A 24,524-nucleotide genomic window follows, 5' to 3' on the forward strand; every position below is an offset into this window, starting at 1 on the left:
AAGGAATATCAGGAGAGAGAGGAACAAAACTGGAAGTGGATATGAAGAAGAAAAGACTCTGAGGGCAAATGCAGGTCCCTATAGCCTGACAGGAAAGGTTATAATGGGGAGAAAGGATAATGGCAGAGGAAGTAAACAAAAACTTACTGTCTTCACAGAGAGGACACAAAAAGCCTTTTAGAAATACTGAAGGACCAGTGCAGATGAGAAAGTAAAGGGAATTAGTGTTATTAAATAATAAAAGTACTCCTGAACTAACGAGCCTGAAACCCGATAAATCCCAAAAACCTGATGACCTACATCGCAGTGCTTTGAACGATGTGGCTATGCAGTTAATGAACACTCTGGTTATCATTTTCCAAAGTCCTGAAGTGGAATGGTTCCTGCAGATTGGAGAGTAGCAAACATGGCCCAATATTTCAGAAAGGAGGGAGAGAGAAAACAGGGTCCATCAACCTGTTGGCCTGACACAGGTAGTTGAGAGTTTAGAATCTTAGGTATTGTCAACCCTAGAGTGCCATTGAGCTTCAGTTATTTATAGCATTCAAACAGAGATAGATTTTTGGACATTAAAGAAATGAAAGGATATGGGGAAAGGGCAGGAAAATGGTGTTGAGACAGAAAATCAGCCTTGATCTTGTTGAATGGTGGGGCAGGCTCAAGCCTCCTCTGGTTTTTTGTTTAATTAGCTTCAACCTTATCAATCAAACTAGAGACAGAAACTTCCTCTTGAAGCAATTTATCATATCAAACATTAACTCACTGGCTGAAGTCAATTTGGCAAATAACCACACAAGTGGCAAAGAATAAACCCAAAAACAGAAGTCAAGAGAAAAGTGGAAGAAAACTATACCGAAGTAATGATCATGAACATTAGTTTGTGTTGCAGATTTAGATGCAAGTTTGCACTTTAGCAGTAATACAGAGCTTGCTATGATGCAACAAAGAAATAATCGCATTGGTAGGTTAAGAGGACATGCCCTCTTCTTGTTACTACCATTGGGGTGGAGGTACAGGAGCCTGAAGAACCACACTCAACGATTCAGAAACAGCTTCTTCCCCTCTGCCATCATATTTCTGAACAGTTCATGAACCCAGGAACACTTCCTCGTCATTCCTTTTATTTACACAATTGATTTATTTTTGTAACTTATCGAAGTTTTATGTTTTGCACTGTACTGCTGCCATAAAACAACAAATTTCGTGCCATATAAGTCAGTGATAATAAATCTGAAAAAAACGTTCACAATTCCACAAAGGTTCATTTCCATAAATAACAGATGTAAACTCTTCCTTAACTAGTGCAATAAAATGTATTTGTTTTCACTCTCCTATCTATCAAAGGCTATTCTTTCATGAGGGGTAACCTGGTGCCATTTTATTTTAACAGTTGAAAATGGATCACCAAATAGAAGTACTTTAGTAAGAACATCCACACCCCATAACAATAACCAAATGCAGGGGCAAAAATAATCCACTGAGACGGACTTAAAATCTACACTGAATCACGTAGTTTCATTGGGGTACACACTATCAATTTCTTCGTAAAATCATTTTTTTTTGCTAGAATAAAACAGTTGATGTGCCTACAGCAGGCAGACAATTGAGGGTCCACCTAGAGCAGTGTAGAGATGAATGAAGTGTTCTAAGTAGAATCAGAGGAAAGCACTGTGGAAAACACCAATACAAGCAGCTTTGGTTGCAACTCTTTTATATTTAGAATTTCCTTTTTTTTGACTAAATGTCTATCCAGGTTTCACTGGTAACATTAGTGGAAACTTAAAACCGATTTGCCTGGAGCTGGCCAATTCAAAATAGTCTTGTTTCATCGAGAGTAAAGGTAGGCTAATACAGCATCGGCAGACTGCTATAAGGTCAGTATCACTTGAAGGAGAGTACAACACCAAAACAAAACCTTTTTCTTTACAAAGTTGTGGCCGAGAGCAAATGTTATAGGTATGATATTTACAGTGTCAACTAATATCCTATTTATATTCATACACACTGAAAACACAGCTCAGGACTAAACAGGATAGTCAAAGTTTTGAACAGCTTGAGAGTGGTGAAGTAGAGGAATGGACTTAGTCAGGACCAAAAACTACTTTGATCTTCCTGGATTGAGAAATTCAATCACAATAATTCTGTTCTTTTTTCGTCATGATGTGATTGAAAATTGACTTTATCCAGAATGAAAATACAAAGTTCACTATTTCCGGCTGATTTCATGATACTCTGGAAATTCAGCCTGTTTTATTTCTGGAGTGATTCACCTTTACATATGTGATACTACTTCTGTATAGGTGATGCATACTATCACGTCATTTCTACTGTAAAGTTCCTTTTGAAGAACTGTGAGGACATTGGACCTAGTTGTCCCTGGAGTGACCACCCACCACTGGGTACTACTGAGGTAAGTAGGTTTTAGTAAGGTAGTGCTGGACTGGACCAGTGCAATGCAGGTCCCAAATTTACTTTTAATCTTTCAAGTCCACCATCAACACAACATCAACATCTCCCACCTTGATTTTTCTTCCAACAACCTCTCCAACACAGGCATCAACCTCCCTCTACCTCAACTAGTCAATCAGCCCAAAATGATCATCTATAAATCCCCCCAACATTGCAAAGGCCGATGTTGTAAACCTCAATTCCCATCCATGATCACTCACTCCCCACTCCCCCCCATGCCCCTTGCCTCCAGTTACTTTACTGGATCCTCAGCCTTCTTGCAGACCCCCTTCAGGACCAGATATTTCTATCCTTCTCACAGATCGCTCACCTCCCACCCATTACCTTGCTCGCTGCCTGACTCCAGGCCTAGCTATTGGCCAACACTGGCCAGCTTCTCCTCCCTGCTGAAACCAGACCTTTCGGCAGTGCATGAAACACCACTAAACACGTGGAGGGTCCCCATGATCTAACTGGTCTTCTGCACTCCACAGCATCAACCATCTGGCATTTGTATGCACTGGAATTTCTAGATTATAATGTTCAGCTGGATGAAGTTAAGGCCTCTTAAATTTTGGCACACATTATTGCAGTTGGGATTAACAGACAAGAGCATGGAATAACAGTATAGATATGGAAGTCAAGGCCATCTGACGATGATCAGGATTTGTAAAATTGCTCAAGTTTTCCTCTTTAGAAAGAGAGTTCAAATAAGTCAACAAAAGTATTGAGTGGTTTCAATCATTATATTATTTGTGGCACTTTATGAAGGATACCTGAGAAAATGTAACTGTTACAACATTATGGACAGTACAGTGACACAGCTAGTGAAGCCGCTGCTTCACAGCTCTGGTGATTCAGGTTCAATCCTGACCTCTGATGCTGCTGCGTGGAGTTTGCACATTCCCACCCCCCCCCCACCCCCCCCCCGGTGACTGCATGAGCTTCTTCTGAGTGCTCCAGTTGCCTCCCATATCCTTAGGATATGCAGGTTGGTAGGATAATTGGCCACTGTAAATCGCATCAAGTGTGCAGGTGAGTGGTAGGAATCTGGAGGAAGTTGTTGGGAATGTGGGGAGAATAAAACAGGATTAGCGTAGGATCAGTACAAATAAGTGCTCAATGGTTGATATGAACTCTGTGGATTGAAAGGCCTGCTTCCATACTATATGACTCTATGATTAATTTAGTTATTTCAGTCAAATAAAATTGACAGCGTTCAGCTGGTAGAATCACTCACCTACACTAAATAACCTTCCTCGTGTGTGATTATTCCATTAATATGACAGTTCTTCCTTAATATCATCCAGTTCCTATGGATGAAACATCCTCCACAAGACAACCTGAGTTACACATTGTTCTGTATGTGTAGGTGTCAATTCAGTTGTAGAAACGGCAGATCACCAGACCCCAGGATCACTATTCCTAATCTTGTAGTAGCAGAGAGGAGGAATCGAGAGACTAGAGAACTCTGAATTGCTGCTAAGTGTGGAAGAAAGATTCTGAGGCAAAGCCACAGGATTGTTCACAATTCTGATGTATTTTACGAGGTAAGTGAGAAAAGCTATTTCCTCTGGCAGGATAGCGAATAACCAAAGAACACAGCTTTAAAATAGTTATCAAAAAGTTGTGGGATGGGTGAGCTGTGGGAGTGTATAGATGCATGACTACAGATGAAGAAAATGAGGGTGCTGCTGTTTTGACTCAGAATGAATCATTTGATTAGTTTCTTGCAGTTGGATTTTAAAAGAGAATAGAATATATACTGCAATATGGACTTAGCTGTTGGCTGATGGGACAAGAATTGGGGGGGCAGGGGGGAGATTAATTACTTATGTCAGCTCTTTAAACAAAACTATGCAAAGAACAAAGAATAAATTGGACAACTTCATTATCACAATTTGCTTTCTATCTTACTAAACTACAAAGGAGAGCAAATGTGTCACTTCTAACTCATTTTGTCAACTTTTAGGAAATGTGTTCATTTCTTCCTGAATACCACAATTAATAGTCCAAAACATTCTCCCGGTTACTTTGTAGCAATCAATCCACTAAAAAGCCATCTGATCTAAAAGGTTTATTCCCATTCTAGCTAATCCCATATCCAGTAGTGGCACTCAGATGTACTGAGTGGAAGAGCCAGATGTGCTTCACACCTGGCTCCTCAGGTGTAAGAAACTGACATGTCTACCCCGGCCTCCTCTCCTGTCACGTTGAGGCCAGACGTAGGTTGGAGGAACAAAACCCCATATTCTATCTCGTAGTCTCCAACCTGACGGCTTCAACATCGATTTCTCTAACTTCCAGTAACCCCTCTCCTCTTTCCCACTCTTCCCACCTCACCCGTCTTCCCTCATTCCTGTGGCCCCCTTACCCCTGGTCTTACCCCTCCCCCACCCCCATGACCTGCCCATCTATTCCCCACATCTTTCCCTTTATTCCATGACCTACTGTCTTCTCCTGCCTGATTTCTTCTTCTTCGGCCTCTTCTACCTATCACCTCTCAGCTTCTTACATCACTCCCTTTTGTTCCCCCCTCCCCCACCCACCTACCTTCCCCCTCTCACCTGGACTCACCTATCACCTGCCAGCCTGTGCTCCTCCCTCTCCCCCAACCTTCTTATTCTGGCTTGTGCCCTCTTCCTTTCCAGTCCTGATGAAGGGTCTCAACCCGAAACATGGACTGTTTATTTCCCTCCAATAGGTGCTGCCTGACCTGCTGAGTTCCTCCAGCATTTTGTGTGTGTTGCTCCAGATCCCAGCATCTGCAGAATCTCTTGTGTCTCTGCTTTTAAAGTATTTCTGTGTCTAAAAGCCTTTTTCAGCAGCAAGTCATCAGGACACTCTGGTACAGGGCTTGAGTACACATAGGATGGCTGTGACACTTAGGCCTCCAGGTCCATTGATAATGCACAGCCATTAAAGATAAGTCGAGCTATGGGGCAAATGAGGGCAGTGGGCAGGATCTAGCACAAGCCAGGCCGTTCTCCATAACACTCAGTCCTTCTACAGTCCAGAATTCTGTCTACCTTGGCCTTGAATGTACTGAATGACTCCACCTCCACCGCTCTCTGCGGTAGAGAGGATTCACAAACCTTGGAAGAAATTCCTCCTCATATTCATCTTAACTGAGTGACTAAAAAAATGAGTCACAAGAGACTGCAGATGCTGGAAACACCCAAGATGCTGGAGGAACTCAACGGGTCAGGCAGCATCCGTGGAAGGAAATAGACAGTCGACGTTTTGGGTTGAGACCCTGCATCTGGACTGAAAGATAGAGGAGAGATAGCCAGTATAAAAAGGTGAAGGCAAGAGATGGAGCAAGAGCTAGCAAGCGATAGGTTGATCCAGATACTTATTTTATCGTTTTTATATGACATAGAAGGAAACCATTTGGCCCATCATGCCTAAGCCAGCTCTCAGGGAAATCCCATTATTCCCATTCCTTGACTTGCTTCCCTGTAACCTATTCTCTCTCACATACCCATGTACCCTCCTGATACTTATGCCACCTACATTTGGGGTAAATTAGAGTAGCTAGTGACCATACTAGCATGTTTTTGGGATGTAGGAGGGAACCAGAGCACCTAGAGGAATATGGTCACAGGGAGAATGTGCAAACCCCAAACAGACAGCACTGCAGGTCAGGATCAAATCAGAGTTGCTGGAGCAGTGAGGTAACAGTGCTAACTGCTGCTGCTTTCCATTTCTATGTCCTTGACCTCTAGATTTCCCCACAAAGAGAAGCATCCTCTCGGCTTGTTAAGCCCCCTATAATCTTATGTGTCAATAAGATCACCTCTTATTCTTCTAAAGTTTAATGAAGCTCAACCTTTCTTCATATAACAATCCTTCATCCCAGGAATCAACCTGGTGAATCTTCTCTGATCTGCCTTCAATGTAAATATAATCCTCTTTAAATAAAGAGGAATTTAAGGCATGGTCCCACCAATCCCCTGTACAGCTGTAACCAGACTTCCTTATTTTATCCTTCAACTCATTTACAAAAATGCTAACACTCCTTTTGTCTTCCTAATTATTTGCTGTACCTGCAGAGTGTTTGTGTTTCATGTACAAGGACATCCAGATCCATCTGTTCAACAGCATTCTGTAGTCTTGTAAAATTGTTTCCTTTTCTGTATAAAACCTAAATATATTTATTCATGCAACTAAAGTTGGAGCCTATCTAGCACAGACTTAAAGCATTTCCAAAAAATGTCAAAGTTTGCAGTATTGGCACTCTCCCAAGAACTTTAGCTTGCTCTAGGTTCCCAAATTTTACTTGAAAGTGGCTTTTCTTGTGTTTTCAATTAATAACTTTTCAGTAGAGGTCAAATGTGGAGAACTTAAAACAATTCTACTGTGGGAACTCCACTGGCCCCACATCTACATGCAATTCTTCATGTTATACTGGGGGAACAAAAATCAGACATCCTTGAATAAAGCCAACTATATTCAGTACCTGAAGATTCTCTGAGGTGTGCGGATTCCAAAAGATTAATTTACTTAGCTCAATCTAGAACTTAAATTTAGCCAAGATACTTCGAGAAATCTCTAAAAGGTACAAAGAGAAGTCTACACAAATCAGAAATCATGTCATAGTTTAAAACACATTCCTGTATTACCATCAAGGGGTAGTGTGCCATGTAGTTCTGCACAATCACCATTAATCCAATACCACTCATTGCTCAGGGTTTTTGTTTGGGGGTGGGGGGGGGTGGGTGGAGGAGGATGATAATCTTTATGAAGTTCTGTGGTGTGGGACTGGTTGTGCTAACATTCTGGTATCTCGGCTTTATGTTTGAAAGTTGTGGAAACATGCTGGAAGAATCAAAACAAAGAATCAGCTCTTTCAGGAGGAAAATGAAAACCTATCCATGGTAACCACCAATGATAATGCATTAGACTGTTTTTAAAAAAACAAAGTTACTGTTCCACTTACTCATTACTATGGTTCAAGCCCTCACAAGATTAACTCCTTCTCTCTCTTTCCATGACTTTTTTTTCTGTCTTGTCCGCAACTCAGCGACAATTTATTCAAGTTCATCCAATAACAAAAGTAGAATCTTGTTATTAGTTCAAAAATTACTTATTAGATTCGATTCTGTGCAATAAAATATGGAAATACATTTAATAGGGCATCTTCCTTTCCATCTGTCAATACCTTCACAACCTTGCCCATTTGTATTCCTAACTGCCGCTGACCCCAATTCTCAGATTGTCCAACTTAAACCTTTTGTGCATATTTGTTTTGCCCCTCCATTGATTACTGGTGTCTTCAAGCACACAGTTCCGAATTCCAGAATCCCTTGCTAAAGTTCTCTGTCTCCTCAACATAAATCCCCAAATTTAGATTTTTTTTTTATCTCTCCTTACCCTCTCTGATTCAGTTTCCTTTCACACACACAGGCACCCAACTCCCTGGGACATGTCCTTATTTTATAGGCATCATATAATTACAGACACTGAATATTACATCCTAATTAAAACATTAGTCTAAGCCTCTTAATTACAAATTCCACTTTAAATTACATAGAATTTACAGCTCAGACACAGACCATTTGACCCAACTGATCTATCCCAGATTTGTGGTCTCCACAGCCTAGGAGGCGGAAACTATGAATACAGTGGAAGAGAGGCAGTACCGAAAAAGCCCCAGCAAACTATCAGATCCTGTATATAGCTCTGGGACGATTTACATCAATACCAGTCCTAAGAGGACATTACACTTCATATTGCAGAAATCTAAATTACTTCATATAAACATACAATCACATTTTACCACAGAATTTCAGGACATGCCTTTGCAAGTAAATTAGATTCTACCAATTTTTTTTTATTAACTGGAGCAAACAGCCTTGACTGTACCCTAAATGTACCTGCAAATATACACCTACACTCACAAGTCAGAGCCTGTTACACTATCCACTGTTATTCAGGTTGCTTGGCGACATTAGGATAATGGAAATAGTGGTACTGACTAAAAATTCTGATACTTAAGCCATTTGCTTGGGTGGATTGGTGTTACAGTGCTTTTTAACCTGCAAGGTTTCATTTCTGTTTCACAATCATAATTTCTCTGCCAACACCCAGTTGTTAGAGAACTCATGTTCTGGCTTGCAAAAGCTTAAATACTCATGTTGCTTTTCCCCTTATTCCACATTAGGTAGCAAGTTAACTGTATGAATGAAGAGTATCTTTAAAACCACAGTTCCTCCCTCCTTTCCTGCACCCACCCTCCAATCAGAAATATAGGAGTGGGGACAAATAATTTATTACACAGAGGGTGTGTGGAATAGTTTATGGCAAATAACCACACATTATGAAAGCAGGGACCATAAATTATCTTAACTGGAGGGCTGCTATCTTGTGAGAATAAAAAAGGACCATTTGGAGAAAACCAATAGCATAGACCTAATGGATAACATGGTCCATTTCCGTACAGTGGTACATCATGATTCTTTTAAAAGCACTTTTCCCGTTATAAAATTGCAGTAAAATTTCTAGTTTGATTTGTCATTTCAAATATTAATGTCCTAGATTAAATTTATTTTCCTTTCTTTGCTCTGCATTCTAATAGCAAAGTGCTAAATATAAAATCGAAACAGTCTTTGTCCTTTTAACCAAGGCAAAAATGAACCAAAATGTCATCCAAAATATCATTTGCAGAAGAGCAACAATGAAAAAAGATGTGCAATTATATAAAATCTTTCACATCCCTTTCAGAGCAATCAAAAGTGCTTACAGCCAATGAAGCACTTTTGAGATGAGGTAACTTTTGTAAGTAGACAGCAAGTTCCCACAAAAACAAAAAACCATGTGATAATGACCAGAGTGCTTTAGAAACATTGACCGAAGGTCCAAAACATCAGAGAGAACTGCATTTTCCTCTTTTCCATACACCTGAGATTTGAGATGGTGTCGTTTTGACTTCTCAGCTATCACCACCAACAGTGCACACTTTGTGCAGTTCATTGCTGAGCATGACATTAATATTTTCCTTGCACTCAGATTCACTTGAGCAACAGCCAGGACAAATTGGTCTAAAATATGTTACAGTTGCATATAATGAATTCTCAACAAAGAACAGTTTCATTGTTGGTTGCTTTAAGGTCAGCTGTGTGACATTTGTGGAAGCATTTAAACCATGTTCAAAGAGTTCCCAATTCAAGCTGATGAAGCAACTACAAATTTCCTAATACTGCAAAACCAATGAGATGTGCAAAACTTCCAGATGATGAGTTTGCCAAAATTTTGAAATTAAGTTAATCAATAGTGGAACTCTAAACTAAATGGTGAAGAACATAGAACAACTAGGGTCTGAGGAATGTGTTAAACTCATTGTACATTCCTTCTCCAGTTCCCTTATTCTGAAAAGTCTGAAGCCATTATTTATACACATTAGGTAGAGTCATTCTGATCCCACAAAAACATTTAAAAAGACCACCTTGGTTCTCAAGAGGGAATTTTTAAAAAATAAATAATTTTTAAAAAAATCAGAAGTAGGACTTAAAATCCTAAAGTGCAGCTCATGAATTCAGGAAATTCATGAGCTGCACTTTAGCATCTGATGTGGGAGATGGGTGAAACTCTGTTAACATACCTGCAAAGAATTTTGGGCTAAGATATTAAGAACTAATATGAAAGTTCAACTAAATGTGGCTGCAGTGTCGTAGCACATCACTTACACCCAAATTTCTCAAACTTTCTCAAAATGACTGAACAGGAAATCCGAGGCCTCATCACATGCAGGTTCCTTTTGAACCAATGTCACCCACTGAATTGTTCCTCAAAACCCAGTTTCACCAAGTCCAAGGAGCTTAAGCTCTGATTTACAGAGTTGACTTGAATATTCCCGAAAGGACAAAAGGTTCTGATGGAAAATAGTGAGTCAAAACCAAAGAACTTGCTACAGTTAGAGCAGATCACTGTGAGTCTTTGCAGAGAAACACTTCACCTGTTCCCCTCGGCAAGAGGAAACATCTTGATCACAATGATAGCCCCACTTTTCGTGGTTCCACTTGACTGAAAGATCCCAGTTTAACATTGTAAACCTGTATTTTAGGCTCCAACTCAAGCCAGTCATTTTGGAGCCTCTTCAAACCAGAGAGATTCCAAGTGAGCATCTGGGAGAGTAATCCCTTGTGTTTTCCTGAATGGATTGGTGTAGATACAAATGCAATGTAGATATCTGAACTCATAACTAGGACAACTTGCTGTAAAAAGGAAGTGCACTGTCATTGCCCAATTTCCAAGCGTTTTAATGCATTAAAATTCCTGCCAAGAAGAAATTTAAGAACCAGTTGCCTTAGTCTCTTAGATTAAATCTGGTACATACTGTCAAACCCTAACATAGAATCCATTGACAGTTCCAGTGCAGAATGAGGTCATTCTACCTTATCATGTCAGTACTGGCAGAAGCAGACCCACCCAGCTCAAAAACCCACTTTCCAGCTCCAGATCCTTGCAGATTACAGCATTGAAAGTGTAAACCTAACTATTTTTTAAACATGTGGAGGTTGTTTTTGCTTCTTTTACCTTTCTAGGAAATGGGTTTCTGACACCCCCCCCCCCAAAACCCTATAATCCATGTACTTCACTTAGATCCATGTACCCCTGGTATTATCCTGTCTCCTAAGGTGAAGAGATCATTCTTTTCCACTCTTTTTGGACTCCTCAGTGTTACACTCCTCAACTAAATCTGTCCCCTGCTTTCTCTTTTCAATGATATAACTCAAGCCAAGGCTTCTGTACTTCTGAACCCTGGACTACCTTTTGCAGAGCACTGGGAAGATATCACCAATGCTGCTAAATCACTGGAGAATAAATGATCCAACATCATTGTCCTCTCCCAGGCCAACATCCAGCTCACTGAAACCCTAGTTGCACTAATTTGGCTCTGTTGGGCAGGCCATGTTGTTCACATACCCAACATCAGACCTCTGAAACAAAGACCCAATCTGACCTCTATCTCAGGAAGAGATTACCAGGCAGGCAGAGGAAAAGATTCAAGGATGCGCTCAAAGCCTACTTGAAAAATATGCAACATCCCCACTGACTCCTGGAAATGTTTGGCCCATGACTGTCACGGTGAAGGAGAAACATTTGGGATGGTACGGAGAATCTCAAGCTCATGGGTCAGGGCTACATAGAAACCCTTGGTAAACAGCAGAAGGAACACAGCACTTCAGAAAATATTCACCCATCTACCACATCAGACACCTACAAAACCAAAGTCTGCAGTTTCCATTTTGACCTCGTCAGTTATCTCAGAAGCCACAATGGAAGCAAGTCATCCTTGATCCCATGAGACTGCCTTAGAAGAAAGACTCCAGTGCAATCACATTATACCGAAAATGTCAGGAAAAAAGTAATGTGTACAATATTCCTCTGGTGAATTAACTTGTGTTTCATATCATTTCAACATAAACTCCTTGCTCTTACATTCTATGTCCTGGGAAATTAGGAATAGCACAAAAATATTTTCATCACCTTATCTATCTCTACTATCACCTTCATGAATCAGTAGACATACACCAAGTCCTCACTGTCTGCTTACTTACTACCTGAAAATCCACACTCTCAAGGTCAGCCATGTATTACTGGGAGTGTGGGCCGGGAGTGTGGGCCGGGTGTGCAGCCAGGGTCCAGCCATGGTCCAGCCATGGGCTAGGTGAGTGGCCAGAGCTGGTGTTGGGGTCAGGTACAAAGAGTAAGACTCCAAAAACATATGCATGAAATAATAGCTGCATTGTGAAATCTGACAATATTTCTAATTAATCTTCAGATAAGCCTGGAGATTTGATTTCCAAAATGATACATTTGATTTAGTTATAAGTAAAACAATAGATATGAAAATAAAAGGCCTGAGAGAGGCATATTTTTAAAGTGATGGTTAAGCTCAGTAGGAATGTACATGTAACATTACTCTACAGATTTTGTAAAGTTGAACATTTGGTTTTGAAGGTGTGATTGAAATAGGCATTAATGAGCATACATTTTAGATTAATAGAAATAATATGCACTATAAAAACATCATTGCAGTTTTTAATTGTTATAGTTGAGATAACGGGAAAGTGCTGAATAATCATGTTAACAACAAGCTCCAATGAGTGCCAACCAGGATTAATGAGTGCATCGTTACGGAGTCTTGAATGCAATCCAGGAAATGGTATGCAAGATCAGGTTTTCACTTTGATGCCTTGAAGTATATTAATCTCCTGTGGTGACAATGCATCTGCTCTGTGAATGTGTGGTACAAATCATTATGCAATAGCACATAACACATACACTAAATTCTGATGCAAACAAGATGTGTTCTTCCAATGACTTGAGTACAAGTGTTTTATAAACTAACTGAAAGAATGCTTTTGAAATCTTATTCTCTTTTTGTATCTACTCACTGAGGAAATTTTACATTTTAAAAGCCTGTCCAAATGTTTACGTATAATCTTCCATCCATTTTAAATTGAACTATTTGTAATAAACAGTTATGCTAGATCACTTAAGATGAAGTCTTCTAGTTTAAATGACTGGCAATTCCTTTGAATTTGAAACTTTTTTAAAGACCAGCTCCATAGTGTTATATTTTTTCAGATGTTATATCTTTCTAGATGTTACATTTTTTACATAAAAAATGAATTGTTGCAATGATTGTTGCGATTGTCGCAATGGAACAACAGCAATATTTCAGGAATTGCTGGATGATTGTTTATTAGTAATGACAAAATGGCAAAAACTGAAAATACTTATTTTGCCCTGCAGAATGATTACAGAGACAAACTATTGGAATTAGTTCCTTTTAAGAGTGGATGTAGTCTCCAAACAAATGTTACCATTGGAGTTATTACATATATAAATATTTGTCAGTTACATGACATTTCTACAAACAGCAAGCACCCTTAAATTACGTCATCCAATGCCATTTAGGGTCATTGAACTGTTACATTTAAAGATAATAAACTAGTTTTAGTCTGAATTTTGTATGTGACACAATTCCACTAATGGGTAGAAATGTATTACGCATCATTTATTAAATAAACAAAGTGGATCAACAATTTAGAAACTGTTCCTCCTCCTCCTCTTCCCATTCCTAAAATCACATATTCAGGTGCTCTCTTCTAAGTAATACACAGACGCTGTGCTACCTGCCTGTCCAAACACACCAACCTCTCTTAAGGAGGGAAGAGAAGTTGCCCAATAATCTTTTTAGGATGTTGAGGCAGAAGAAGGAAAAGCAAATGAATATTTTGCAAAAGTAATTTTATCACAAGTGCATTCAGACTTTGGGAATATGCTCAGCTCGAATGTGGTAACAAATCTGCGTACACAATAACTTTTGTGTATTTTGCTCCTATGTACTGACTATGTTAATGACTACAGCTCAACATTATATCTATTTGCAAAAAGAATTATGAAGTTCAATTAAAAGTCATTTGCTTTATTTGCAATGGGATGATGTTTAATTTAGAATTTAATATTCATATTGCTGACCCATGCTCCCTGTTCCTTTGATAGAAAACCATGATTTTAATACAAGTTGTCAGCAGAATATTTGTAAACTCTACGTTGCTGATGGGAAATCAATACCATCTGAAGTGAAACAATGTTGAAAGAAGTAATGTAATGGTGAACTGGCAAATGGATGCTGGAACTAGGTTCTTGTCCTGGAGAAATTAGGGGTTTGGGGATGTGGTTAACAGAAGAAAAACAGGATTGATTCAATGAGTTCAGATCAAGAGATCATTCAGAGCTAAAGTGCTGGTGTCCAAGAACAAATCTTATTCTCTTTGTGCATTCAGCAGTCACCACATCAGCTCCAGAGAAATGTGTCCAGTCACTTACTTTCAGATGTAGCCACTAAGTGATCAGAGAGTAAAGTTCAATCCAATAAATTAAACATTGATCTTAAAAAATTGGGCCAATAGCACTCTAATTTCAGAGATTTATGCTCTATAAGAGAAATATCTACTACCAGTATCTCAGCTGCTTTTGTTTAAAAACAAATCAAAATATTGTATCCTCCAAATCAAAAGTTTGAGGCAAACCGCCATTACCACAATTATTGAAAGCAACAATCCCCATTCATGTTACATGGGGGAAAAAAGAAAACAATGAAGAAAAGGAGACCTCTACTATGTACATTCTCACAATGTGTCTCAGTAACTGTGGCTGTCCATCAACATAACACTTAATAATAAATAAATAATAATAATAAAGTGCAACACAACGGAATATGCAAGGCTTTTACAGTTCAAAATACAATTCCTGTATTTTCCAGGCAAATGTCAGCCGTTCTATAGAGAACTGTCAACATTTCCCAGCATACGTGCAAGAATGTTTGAGAATCCTACAAATGTGTGTCTGAATGAGAAAGCCCCAGTGTTCTGGCAGCTGATCACCAGCATCTTACTGACTGTGTTCCATTGCTGAACTCCCCAAGGGAGAACACTTCCATTCCTTTGAATGGGGAGGGAACAGCAGTGAGGAAATTATGGTAACTTTAGTTAAACTGAAACTATTAAAACAAAAATACAAGTTATTTAAAAATATTTAATTGCTAAAATGTGCAAGATTTTTAATTTTTTTTCATTTTAAAGGCTCCTGAAGGCTGGAAATATTTATTGTTTTGATTAATTTGAGAGCTGACTAAGGCAGGGGCATGACTGTCAATGTGCTTCTCAGTGGTTTTGAGGGAAGGGATTGTTCTACCTCCTACCTCCCAAACCACCATCTCCAGAATGATAGGCTTTACATGCTGAGGCCTTGCCATAGTTCGGGGCCCTATCACTGAGCTTGTGGTCAGCTTGGTCCACTCAGCTGCCCTCTGGTGATCTGCAGGAGCAAGGTGCAATTTTTTTTGTATGCTAGGACGAGCATGGGCAGCTTGCTGCTAACTGCGAACACTGAGCATGATATCTGCGCTGCATGGTACAGAAGGTCTTAATTGATTATGAGCTAGGACAAAACTTTAGGACACAACTGACCTTAAGAGAGTGAATAAGAAAAATGAGCTAAGATTCTGAGCCATGGCCAGAGTGAAGCAATCTCCAGCTGAAAAGTGCAAGTGCACACATTTCATGCAGAGAGAACTACTTCATACAGAGTTGTGACGCCCACATTCACATCTGAATAGCTTGCAACAGTCAACAAGAGCTCCACATGATAAATAACAGCAGGGAACATATATATATATATATATATATATATATATATATATATATAAAAACTGAAAAACTTGTGGCACAATTAAAGGGACAATGGGGTCCTTTAGGAGAATGCTTTTCCAACTGCTGCCAATGTGGATTGGTTCTGAGAGATCCATTAGAATGATTGATTTTAAAAAAATGAGGACTGCATAGAAAATACATCCACAGGTATAAAAATTATCCTTTAATGAGAATGCTATTGGTGATTCAAAATTAATCTAAAATACAAGACTGTAAGAACATTAGAAATAGAGATAGGACAAGACCTTACATCTCCTTGAGTCTGTGATGTCATTCAATAAAGTCACAGTTGATCTTTCACCTGTACCACCTTCCTGCATCGACCTGATGTCCCTGGATTCCCTCAATATCTAAAAATCTGTGCACAGCAAATAACTGTGAGGAAAGCCACCTTCTGATCCAGTGAAAATCTACTGGGAAGAATAAGGCTTTATATTTTGTTGGAAAACTAGATTTCTATTTAAATGGAATTATTTTTGGAGACAATTTCTTGCTTCCTCTCTACTCCCTTATAAGATCATCTTTCTTTCCATTGATAGCCAAGGTAGTATTCTGATCGCAATGTTCTGCTAGACTCATCCTGCAAGGCACTAGAACACAGTCATGACATCCTCCTCACTAACTATTGTATAACTGAAACTTGCTGAAATATGGTTCAAATTAGAAAATGACTAAAGTGCCATGTAAAGCTGTATTTGTCCATTCACAGTGATCTTAATACTGCTCTTATAGCTATAACTTTGCATAAAAAGCACTTATGGGAACAATCAACTTTGGAAAATTGCTCCCAAATTGCTCTGTGGTTTCATCATAATGTTCTATTTTAATTGCTCATTATTGTTAATTAAGAAATCTTACAGACAAAAGATTCTATAGTTGCATTTATCTTGCAACTTTCACCACCAAAGCATTTTACAATCAATCATGCAGTTCTAAAATTTAAAACATTCTGACAGTGACCACACTTAACGTTTAAAAACGTACGATTTAAAACATTTTAACAAAAGATACACAAAGGAAAAACTGAAAATAAAATTGCAAAGTGGTCACATGTTGGAATTCCTGACTGGAGGGGTAACTGAAGCAGAATTCACGCCATTAAACTGGTATTGGATCAGGACTCAAGAGAGAAGCATCTAGACAAGCTCTTGAATTGCAAGTCTTGCTGGGCTGGAGTCAGTGGTTCCAATCAGAACTGCTGGCTGTCAGCCATGGAAACTTCAGCAAGTCTTGGACTTTCAAGAACACATTGCCAAACATGGAACTCCAAGATTACTGAGTGATAGATGATGCTGCACCTGTCAGCACACTCCAGCCCTGGACTCTTCATCAAGTCTAGCCTTGCTGGCATTCTTTAGTGGCATGACACGAGTGAAGTTACCTCTCTGCCAATTCAGGCACTTTGAAATCAATGGGAATTCTAGCCATGCAGATTAGGGTACAAAAGAAGGTAAACAAAAAGTAAGCAAAACTCTGCCTCCAGCTTTGTGACCTCTGCCAAAACCTGTCAGGGATATTTGGGGTTAGTGCTTCAGCACGTCATCCTCTGAAGACCCAATGGCCACTTGAATGGAAGAGGCAGAGGCCAGTGAGTTTGGCCATCCACATCTGAGCCCAGTGAGTGAGGGTGGGCAGGAACTACGGTCAGAGACCCAGGCAGTGGTCCTGTCCAATCCCAGTGGCAGACAGAAAACCTGCTTGCCTGAGCTTCTCATTAGCATTGATTTAGAAGCCTTTGGGCAAGGCTAGTTAGGGAAAAAAATGGTGCTCAAAATAAAGTATATATTTTTTGTAACTTTAACAAATATGTAGCAAAAACCTAACATTAGAGTCAAATATGTGAAAATGATGAAGACTGAAGAACCTAAGACACAAGCTCGTAAGTTATATTATCAGAATTATCTTCCTTTCAAGCCAGGCTCCACACCAGGAGCATAGCTTGCTAAAGATATGCTATAGTGTCCTTTCATACTTTAAATTTTACTGTTAGTAAATTATAATTTAAATTATGATATAATTAAATTATAATTTTAAAAAAACCCATGGAGGCCAAGTATGGAAGCTAGATGGAAAAATAGAAAGATTCAGTGTTGTATGGTGAACGATGGTAAATACCCCTTCAGTACATTATCTAATTTTAAAACACACATTAAAACATAATTGTATACAAGCAGGGGTACCTGTATAAAAATAACACATTCAAATGGACCATGCTCGTGAGCACTGCAGTTGCTTGAGCAAGCATAGGTTAGGCTTTCTTTGATGTAATTTTTTCAGTCAACTTATCAGGACTTGTATGTTGCTAGTAGCAATGAAATAAATACTCATTTGCTTGGAAGCGTTTTAATGCTACATTAGTCACCACACCCTTACAGAAGATTGAAAGGTTAGAACTTGCCTCCAGCAATCGACAAGAAGCAGTAAAACATAAGCAGATATTAATATACAGAGTTACCTTAAAATGTTTCACTTATGAATAAGATTTCACCTGCATCTCGTCTACTGAGAGACTGTGCAGAAAAACTTTTTTAAAAGACTTTGTGAGTACCGTTAAATAGAATAGGTTACTGTAACAAATCCAACACTAGTTCAGAAAGTAAGCAACAAGATGTAAAGACAAATAAAATGAGTGGGCAAAAAAATGGAAAATGAAGTATAGTGTGGGCAGTGTGAGATCAGTATCCTGCTAGGTAGAAGAGAATGGTGAAAGAGAAGTAGATATTGAAATGCAGAAGAATCAGGATACCCTTGCAGGCAAAGTACAAGAAAGTAACATGCAACTACAGCAACTGATCTGTTGGCATCAGGAGTGTGCAGAGGAAGTTAAAGCTTCCAGCTTTTAGAGAAGTACCATATACTTACCATCAAATGTTATGATGCAAATATGTGCAAGCACATCCATAATCTATTTAAGTTGTTGGTGTGGGGATGGCCTGTGACCTGCTTGGTCTACTTTATGCACAGCCTCATTCAGTATCATTGTAAGGGAATAGAGTAGAAAATCAAGGAAGCCTTGCTGCAAGTGGCAAGCCCATACCATTAGAACTATGCAGCTTTGTTCTCCAGAACCAAAGATGGGTGCACTTCCTTCAGAGACAATGTAGTGAACATTCACTTTATTGTTTCACAGGATGGGCCTTCATTGGATTCACTATTATCTAAATGAATGAAAGGTTATCTCAGGATTCAAGAAGAACTGACTGTTGTTTGCTGTGTCTGTGGAACTAGGGCAGAACATCTGGATGAGATATTGACCCTTTATGACTGAGAGGAGATAAAAAATCTTTATCAAGGAGATGATCAAACTTTGGAACTCTTTATCCAGAGAGTAGTGGACTCTTAGCCAGTGACCATTTGTACAGCTGAGTGATTGATTTTTGAATTCTTAAGGGGATATGGGAATTGGGTGGGAATAACATATCATGTAGAAGATCTGCCATGATCGCACTGAACTGCAAAGCAGGTTGGAGGGCCTTTCTGGTCTATTCCTGGTATTTTTTATGTTCTAATTAAAATTAACCAAGGCAGGAAAGAAAGGGAATTAAGAACAATTATTCATTAAAGTTTTTTTTCAGCTACATTTCATGCAAGGTAACCAATAAGAGTAATTACCGGGACTCAAAGTAAGTGACACGAAATATCTCTACCACCGGTATGCAATCAGACATATATCTAACTTCAAAAATATTGCAAGACCCTTATCCAGAGGCCAATGATTATTTGTCATATATAAATGAATTTATCTTTTTCTTCACAGATGCTCAATGACACAACCATTAAAGTGGAATATTGTTTTACTTCTAAATGAATTCTGGAGAAAATGTCATACCAATTCAAAGCTTTTACCCAAGTCAATTCCTCAGCCATGCCAATATTTTAGATAAGTGGTTTTAATTATGTGGTTGACTGATAATCAGGCAATAACAATTAGCTAATTACAACCAAGTGTATGTAAAGCTACTCTACAATAGCAAAATGATACAAGGGTGAAAGTGACATTCTAAGATTGAAACCGGAAACATGCAGTGATTGGAACATCAACTGCATGTTGCCCACTTCCCGATACCCAATAAGTAGTAAATTTAGTACCAATCCATCATAAGATCAAAGTCAGTAAGATTTTCATTAGATCAAAATCAGTAAGGATTTTATCATAAGACTGTACTGAATATTTAACTCTTTCAAGTGGATTTGGGCTATTCATACTTAAATTCCTTACATATTGGAGAGAGTAAGGAAGTAAAATGATTGTGGTGGCTAGTCAAAGATGGAAGGACATTGTTTGAAACCATTGGGCCTTGCAAACATCTCATACAAATACATATGTTTTCTTAATAATTACTGTCAAATCATATCCAATAATATCAATTTGAAAGACCATAGTTCCTTTTGTAAAGTGGCTAAAACATTTGGCAGGTCATTAAGACTAATCAAAATGTTCTGCAGCTTAAATCATGACTGAACTTTCTGAAGTGTTGGTACATGCCTCATTTAAATTACATCTTTTCACAAAACAATCAAATTGGCTTCTTCCGGGACTTACAGTGCCGTTGTACATGTGCAGGCAGGGATGGGCAATGAATGCTTCTCACACAAGCTGTACATTGTGGCAGATTCAGTGAGGTCAATAACATATCCAGGCATTTTGAGACCAATGCAGCTCTGGAGGATGCTGTTCATTTTTCAGCCTTCTGACCATCTTCAGACCATGTCAGTATTTCTCAGTTCTTAGTCTTGTCTATCACTTGGCAAATGTAGAGGTTGATCTCCCTGAACTACCAGACTCGGCTTTGTGACAGCTCATTTATGTATTTCAATGTTGATGTCCATCCACATTTCACACCCATGGTCCACTCATCAGTGTAAGCCTATTGGCCCGCCAGGACAGACTTAGGTCACCAAGAGGTTGGTTAGTGATAATACTAGTTCTGGTTATCCTGACTGCTGCCCAGTCTTAACTATTGCACTGGATTTAGCATCATGTCCTGATCACGCCATTTAAATGAATGGATCTTCGGGAGGTGGTTGAATGACGAGTTGATCTTTATGAAGTTTTAATCACACTTTTCCAACCAGGTTTTAATCACTTCAACACAACTCAGTATGAAACAAAAAATTATGCAAAGTAAGCATTAGTTAGACTAATGCCCCCTCTCTCCACTGCTCCCCTTAAATAACAATTAATTGTTGAAGGAACACGGGTATCTTGAAGTTGCTGTTCTGGTTATTTTTGGGCCGTAAATAGCTAAAGTATTCAAACCACTGAGTCTAGATTATATTTAAACACTCTAAATATAATGCTGTTATTGATGTTCTTTATAGGCTACTAAAGCACGTTGATAGAAATACACAGAAGTATTTTTTGTATTTATTCCAAGTATCTCGGGAGTCATAAAAGAAAGTCACGTCGGAGTTTAAGAATGTTAACAAATGAAAACAGAAGTATTCTCACTTATCCAAATCACATTAGATTTCCCTGAGAAAGACTTTTCATAGCAGTTGATAACACAGTGCATTCAGAATAGACCTGGCTCACATTTAAGCCTTCAGGTAATTGTACCTCACGCAGATTACATTCATTGGTCTAGGGCATTAATGTCACCCACTGTGATGTCTAAAAGTTTAGAGTACACGGCAGTAGTAAATCAAAGGATCAAAGCAAAGTTGTTTCCTCTTCAGTTAAACACTGAACAAAAGGGACAAGAAAGTTACAAGAAGACGATAATCGGTCTGTAACAATTTAGCTCGGGTTCGGTAGTGTGTCTGTGTGTGTGTGTGAGAAGTAAACTTCGCGGGCGCTTCCCAGACAAGTATTGCATTAGTCGGGTGAATGTCGCCTAAAGGGAATTCAGACCGATCCGGGAGCCGCGTGAGTAACCCTTTCTTGGGCACAATCCAATTTAGCATTAAATCCGATCCTATCATTTTCCGTCCTTTTACAGGGGACAATTTTGTTCTCAGGTCTCGGGACAATATTTTAAAAGAACAATTAAACTCTAATTCCCCTGTTCAGGGCTCGATCTCGGGGCGTTCTGACTGCGATAAGGACCATGCTTTCCTATCTCCTCGGTCTGTAATCACTTTCGATCAAAGACCACACGTTATACAACCAATTCAACAAACCACAACACTTACCAGCAGGACGGTGGGAAATACCGTGGTCAGAAGAAATGCAAGACTGAAATTTGACATCTTCGTTGTTAACTTTTTTTTAAAAATTCCGCAAAGAAATCCCCCTTTATCAATATATGGAGCTGCCTTTACTGAGTTAATATTTCTGAGCTGAGAACTAATATAGGCTCCGGTTCCCGGCGTCACTGCCGCACACCCAACCACCCGCCCACGCTGTACATTACAGAGATAAGAACTGCTTGCGGCAAATCTGCTACTGCTTTAGTCACCTGGGTCGGAAATGAAAACCTGTTCATTCAGTTTATTTAAGTTATAATTATCAATCTGTATTTGAAAAAAAAAGATTAAAAAAGCAAAATACTTCATTGTCTGGACTGGTGTGTGTGCTGGATACAAGAAATGGCGTTTTCTAGAGTTTCCAGTGTTTGGTTTAGTTTATATTTAAAATTGTTGTGGCCCCTTTTAGGGAACACGGACTTTTTTTTAGAGAAGGAGAATGTGTTGACTTCACTCTTACAATGACGTGATAGAAAAGATTTGGCGTAACAATATAATTTTCTCCAACCGGAAAAAAAACTGTAAGCGTTGGGAATAGCTATCCGGTTAGGCAGCATCTAACTACCCAAAGCCAGGTTCAACTGGTGCCATAAACATGTGGCAGGATGGATGAAAGATAATAATGTAAGTATCATCTGATCTACCACGTTGCTGTGGATGCATGAAGGACATCGGGAAACTATCCTTCCATTGCATGCCCATCCAACAGTAGGGTAACATGAAGACCAATGATGTGGGTGGAGAGCAAGGACCTCTTCAGTGGAAGTAGCAGCAGGACAGCCACAAGGGGCCAAATGGCTTTACTCTGTGATAACTGTTTTGCTATTTTTAAAAAAGGCCGTATAGATAGAACACCAAAGAGAATGTTTTTACTATTCCATTTAGAAGACGAAAGAGTTCTCAGTTATAACAGTTGATATTCTCTGTATTTTTTCTTCAAGCCATGATAACATCAAGAGTGAAATTTGTTTTAACCCAATTCCCATTTTTGAGCAGAAATATCAAGGGCTGAAACAAACCTTAATGGTCCAGTAATAAAGCTATTCATTGTCATGTTTTTATAAAATAACATTAACAATAACAATAAACTGTCAAAATGTTTTCATTTTAAAATGAAAGGTTTAAATTCTGCTATCTTCTATCCTTTTCCATGTTGCTTTCCCAACAGAGTCATGGGTCATACTGCACAGAAACAGGCCCTTCAATACAAGGAGTCTGCATCGACCTTCAAACATCCAATCTCATTTTATTTCCCCTGCCCCTTCCCTCCCAGTCACCTCCACACCAAGGTCAATTTACAGTGGCCAATTAACATACCAAGCCACACATCTTTGGGATATCAGAGGATACTGGAGCACCTGTAGGAAATCAATGTGGGCACAGAGAGAAGATGGAAGCTCCACACAGGCAGCACTGGGGGTCAGGGTTACATGTGGACTGCTGGAGCTGAGAGATAACAGCTCTGCAATCTGCATCGCTTCACCATTGTGCTGCTTGAACCTTTACATTTTCCATTATATTTTCTACCAAGTTAGTTGTGCTATATTGACTATTTCCTAACTATAAAACTAACTAGAAAATCTTCTGCTTATCTGCTTCCTCCTTACACCAACCATTCATATTGGAGGTGAATCTGGCTGCATTCACATCAAGATACTAAGCATGGACTTCTATACAAACAGTCAGAGGTAGTGCTGAACAGCCACCACATTGCCAAACCTGTGCTAGGTTTGGGAAAGGGGTGTGGGTGCTGGAAGTCACTGGAGTCATGCTTGCTCATAATTTTAGTGACTTGTGGAGACCTGTGGATGAATCACTCTAGACGTGTTTGCTTGGGATGCATCCTCCCCACCTCTACCCTAGCAATATTTCTCCAGAAAGGAAATGTAATGTGAAAGTTTGGCTGTTTCAACACCTGAGTCTGTAGTGTGTGCAGTGAAAGGAACAGAAAACATGTTTGTGAAAGCAAAGCCACAGAACAACAAAGACAGGATCTTGGGTTTGGGATGTGGGGGGGGGGGGGGGGGGGGGGGGGGGAGGGACCATTGTCAGGATGCGAATTTCACAGAAGAGGAATGGAGAAAATTTATCTGCGCACGAAAGAGAATTGAGGTGAAGCTAAAAGTGATAGAAATCTTGCAAAACTTGTGTTCAGTTGGAGTCAGTTGCTCTTTGATTGTTAAATTTTTAAAAAACTGTTAAAAATACTCAAGCAGCATCTGTGGAGAGAGGCCCAAAAGGTAACATCAGATCAAACAGTTTTCCTTAGAACTGTGGAAAGTCTGAAATGTAAGAATTTAATTTTGAATGGGAGAGGAGTGGAGAGAACAAAAGGGAATGTCTGAGGCACGGTTAATACTAGGAGGGGTTGAGTTTGAGTGAAGCATGGTGGTGCTGGCTGAAAGAGTGTAAAGGTGAGTGAATAAAAGGAGCTATGTCTGAGGGTGGTGAATGAAATCTGAAATACCAGAAAGTGGTGGGGGGGAAGGGAGGGGTGTGGGGAAAACTGAATACTGGAGTGACTGATTACCTGAAATCGTTGAATTCATCGTTGACTCTCAGAGGCTGTAATGTACCAAGCGGGAAGGTGAGGTGCTGCTCCTTGAATGAATGTTGGACCTCCTTGGAACAGTGTAGCAAGCCAAAGACTTCGATATC

At 39.3% G+C, this 24,524-nt stretch overlaps 1 protein-coding gene across 1 annotated transcript in view; it reads right to left on the bottom strand.

Annotated features, from left to right (window-relative positions):
* The window catches only part of LOC127575404 (syndecan-3-like), a 39,602-nt gene extending 17,606 nt beyond the window's left edge, over positions 1-21,996 (bottom strand). Inside the window, exon 1 of the mRNA XM_052025246.1 lies at positions 21,813-21,996. Coding sequence (XP_051881206.1) covers positions 21,813-21,869 — 57 coding nt within the window. The 5' untranslated portion in view covers positions 21,870-21,996. The remainder of the gene's footprint in view (positions 1-21,812) is intronic.
* Positions 21,997-24,524: the final 2,528 nt, after the last annotated feature.

This window comes from Pristis pectinata, chromosome 10 (genome assembly GCF_009764475.1).
Source record: "Pristis pectinata isolate sPriPec2 chromosome 10, sPriPec2.1.pri, whole genome shotgun sequence".
NCBI classification, from domain to species: Eukaryota; Metazoa; Chordata; class Chondrichthyes; order Rhinopristiformes; family Pristidae; genus Pristis; species Pristis pectinata.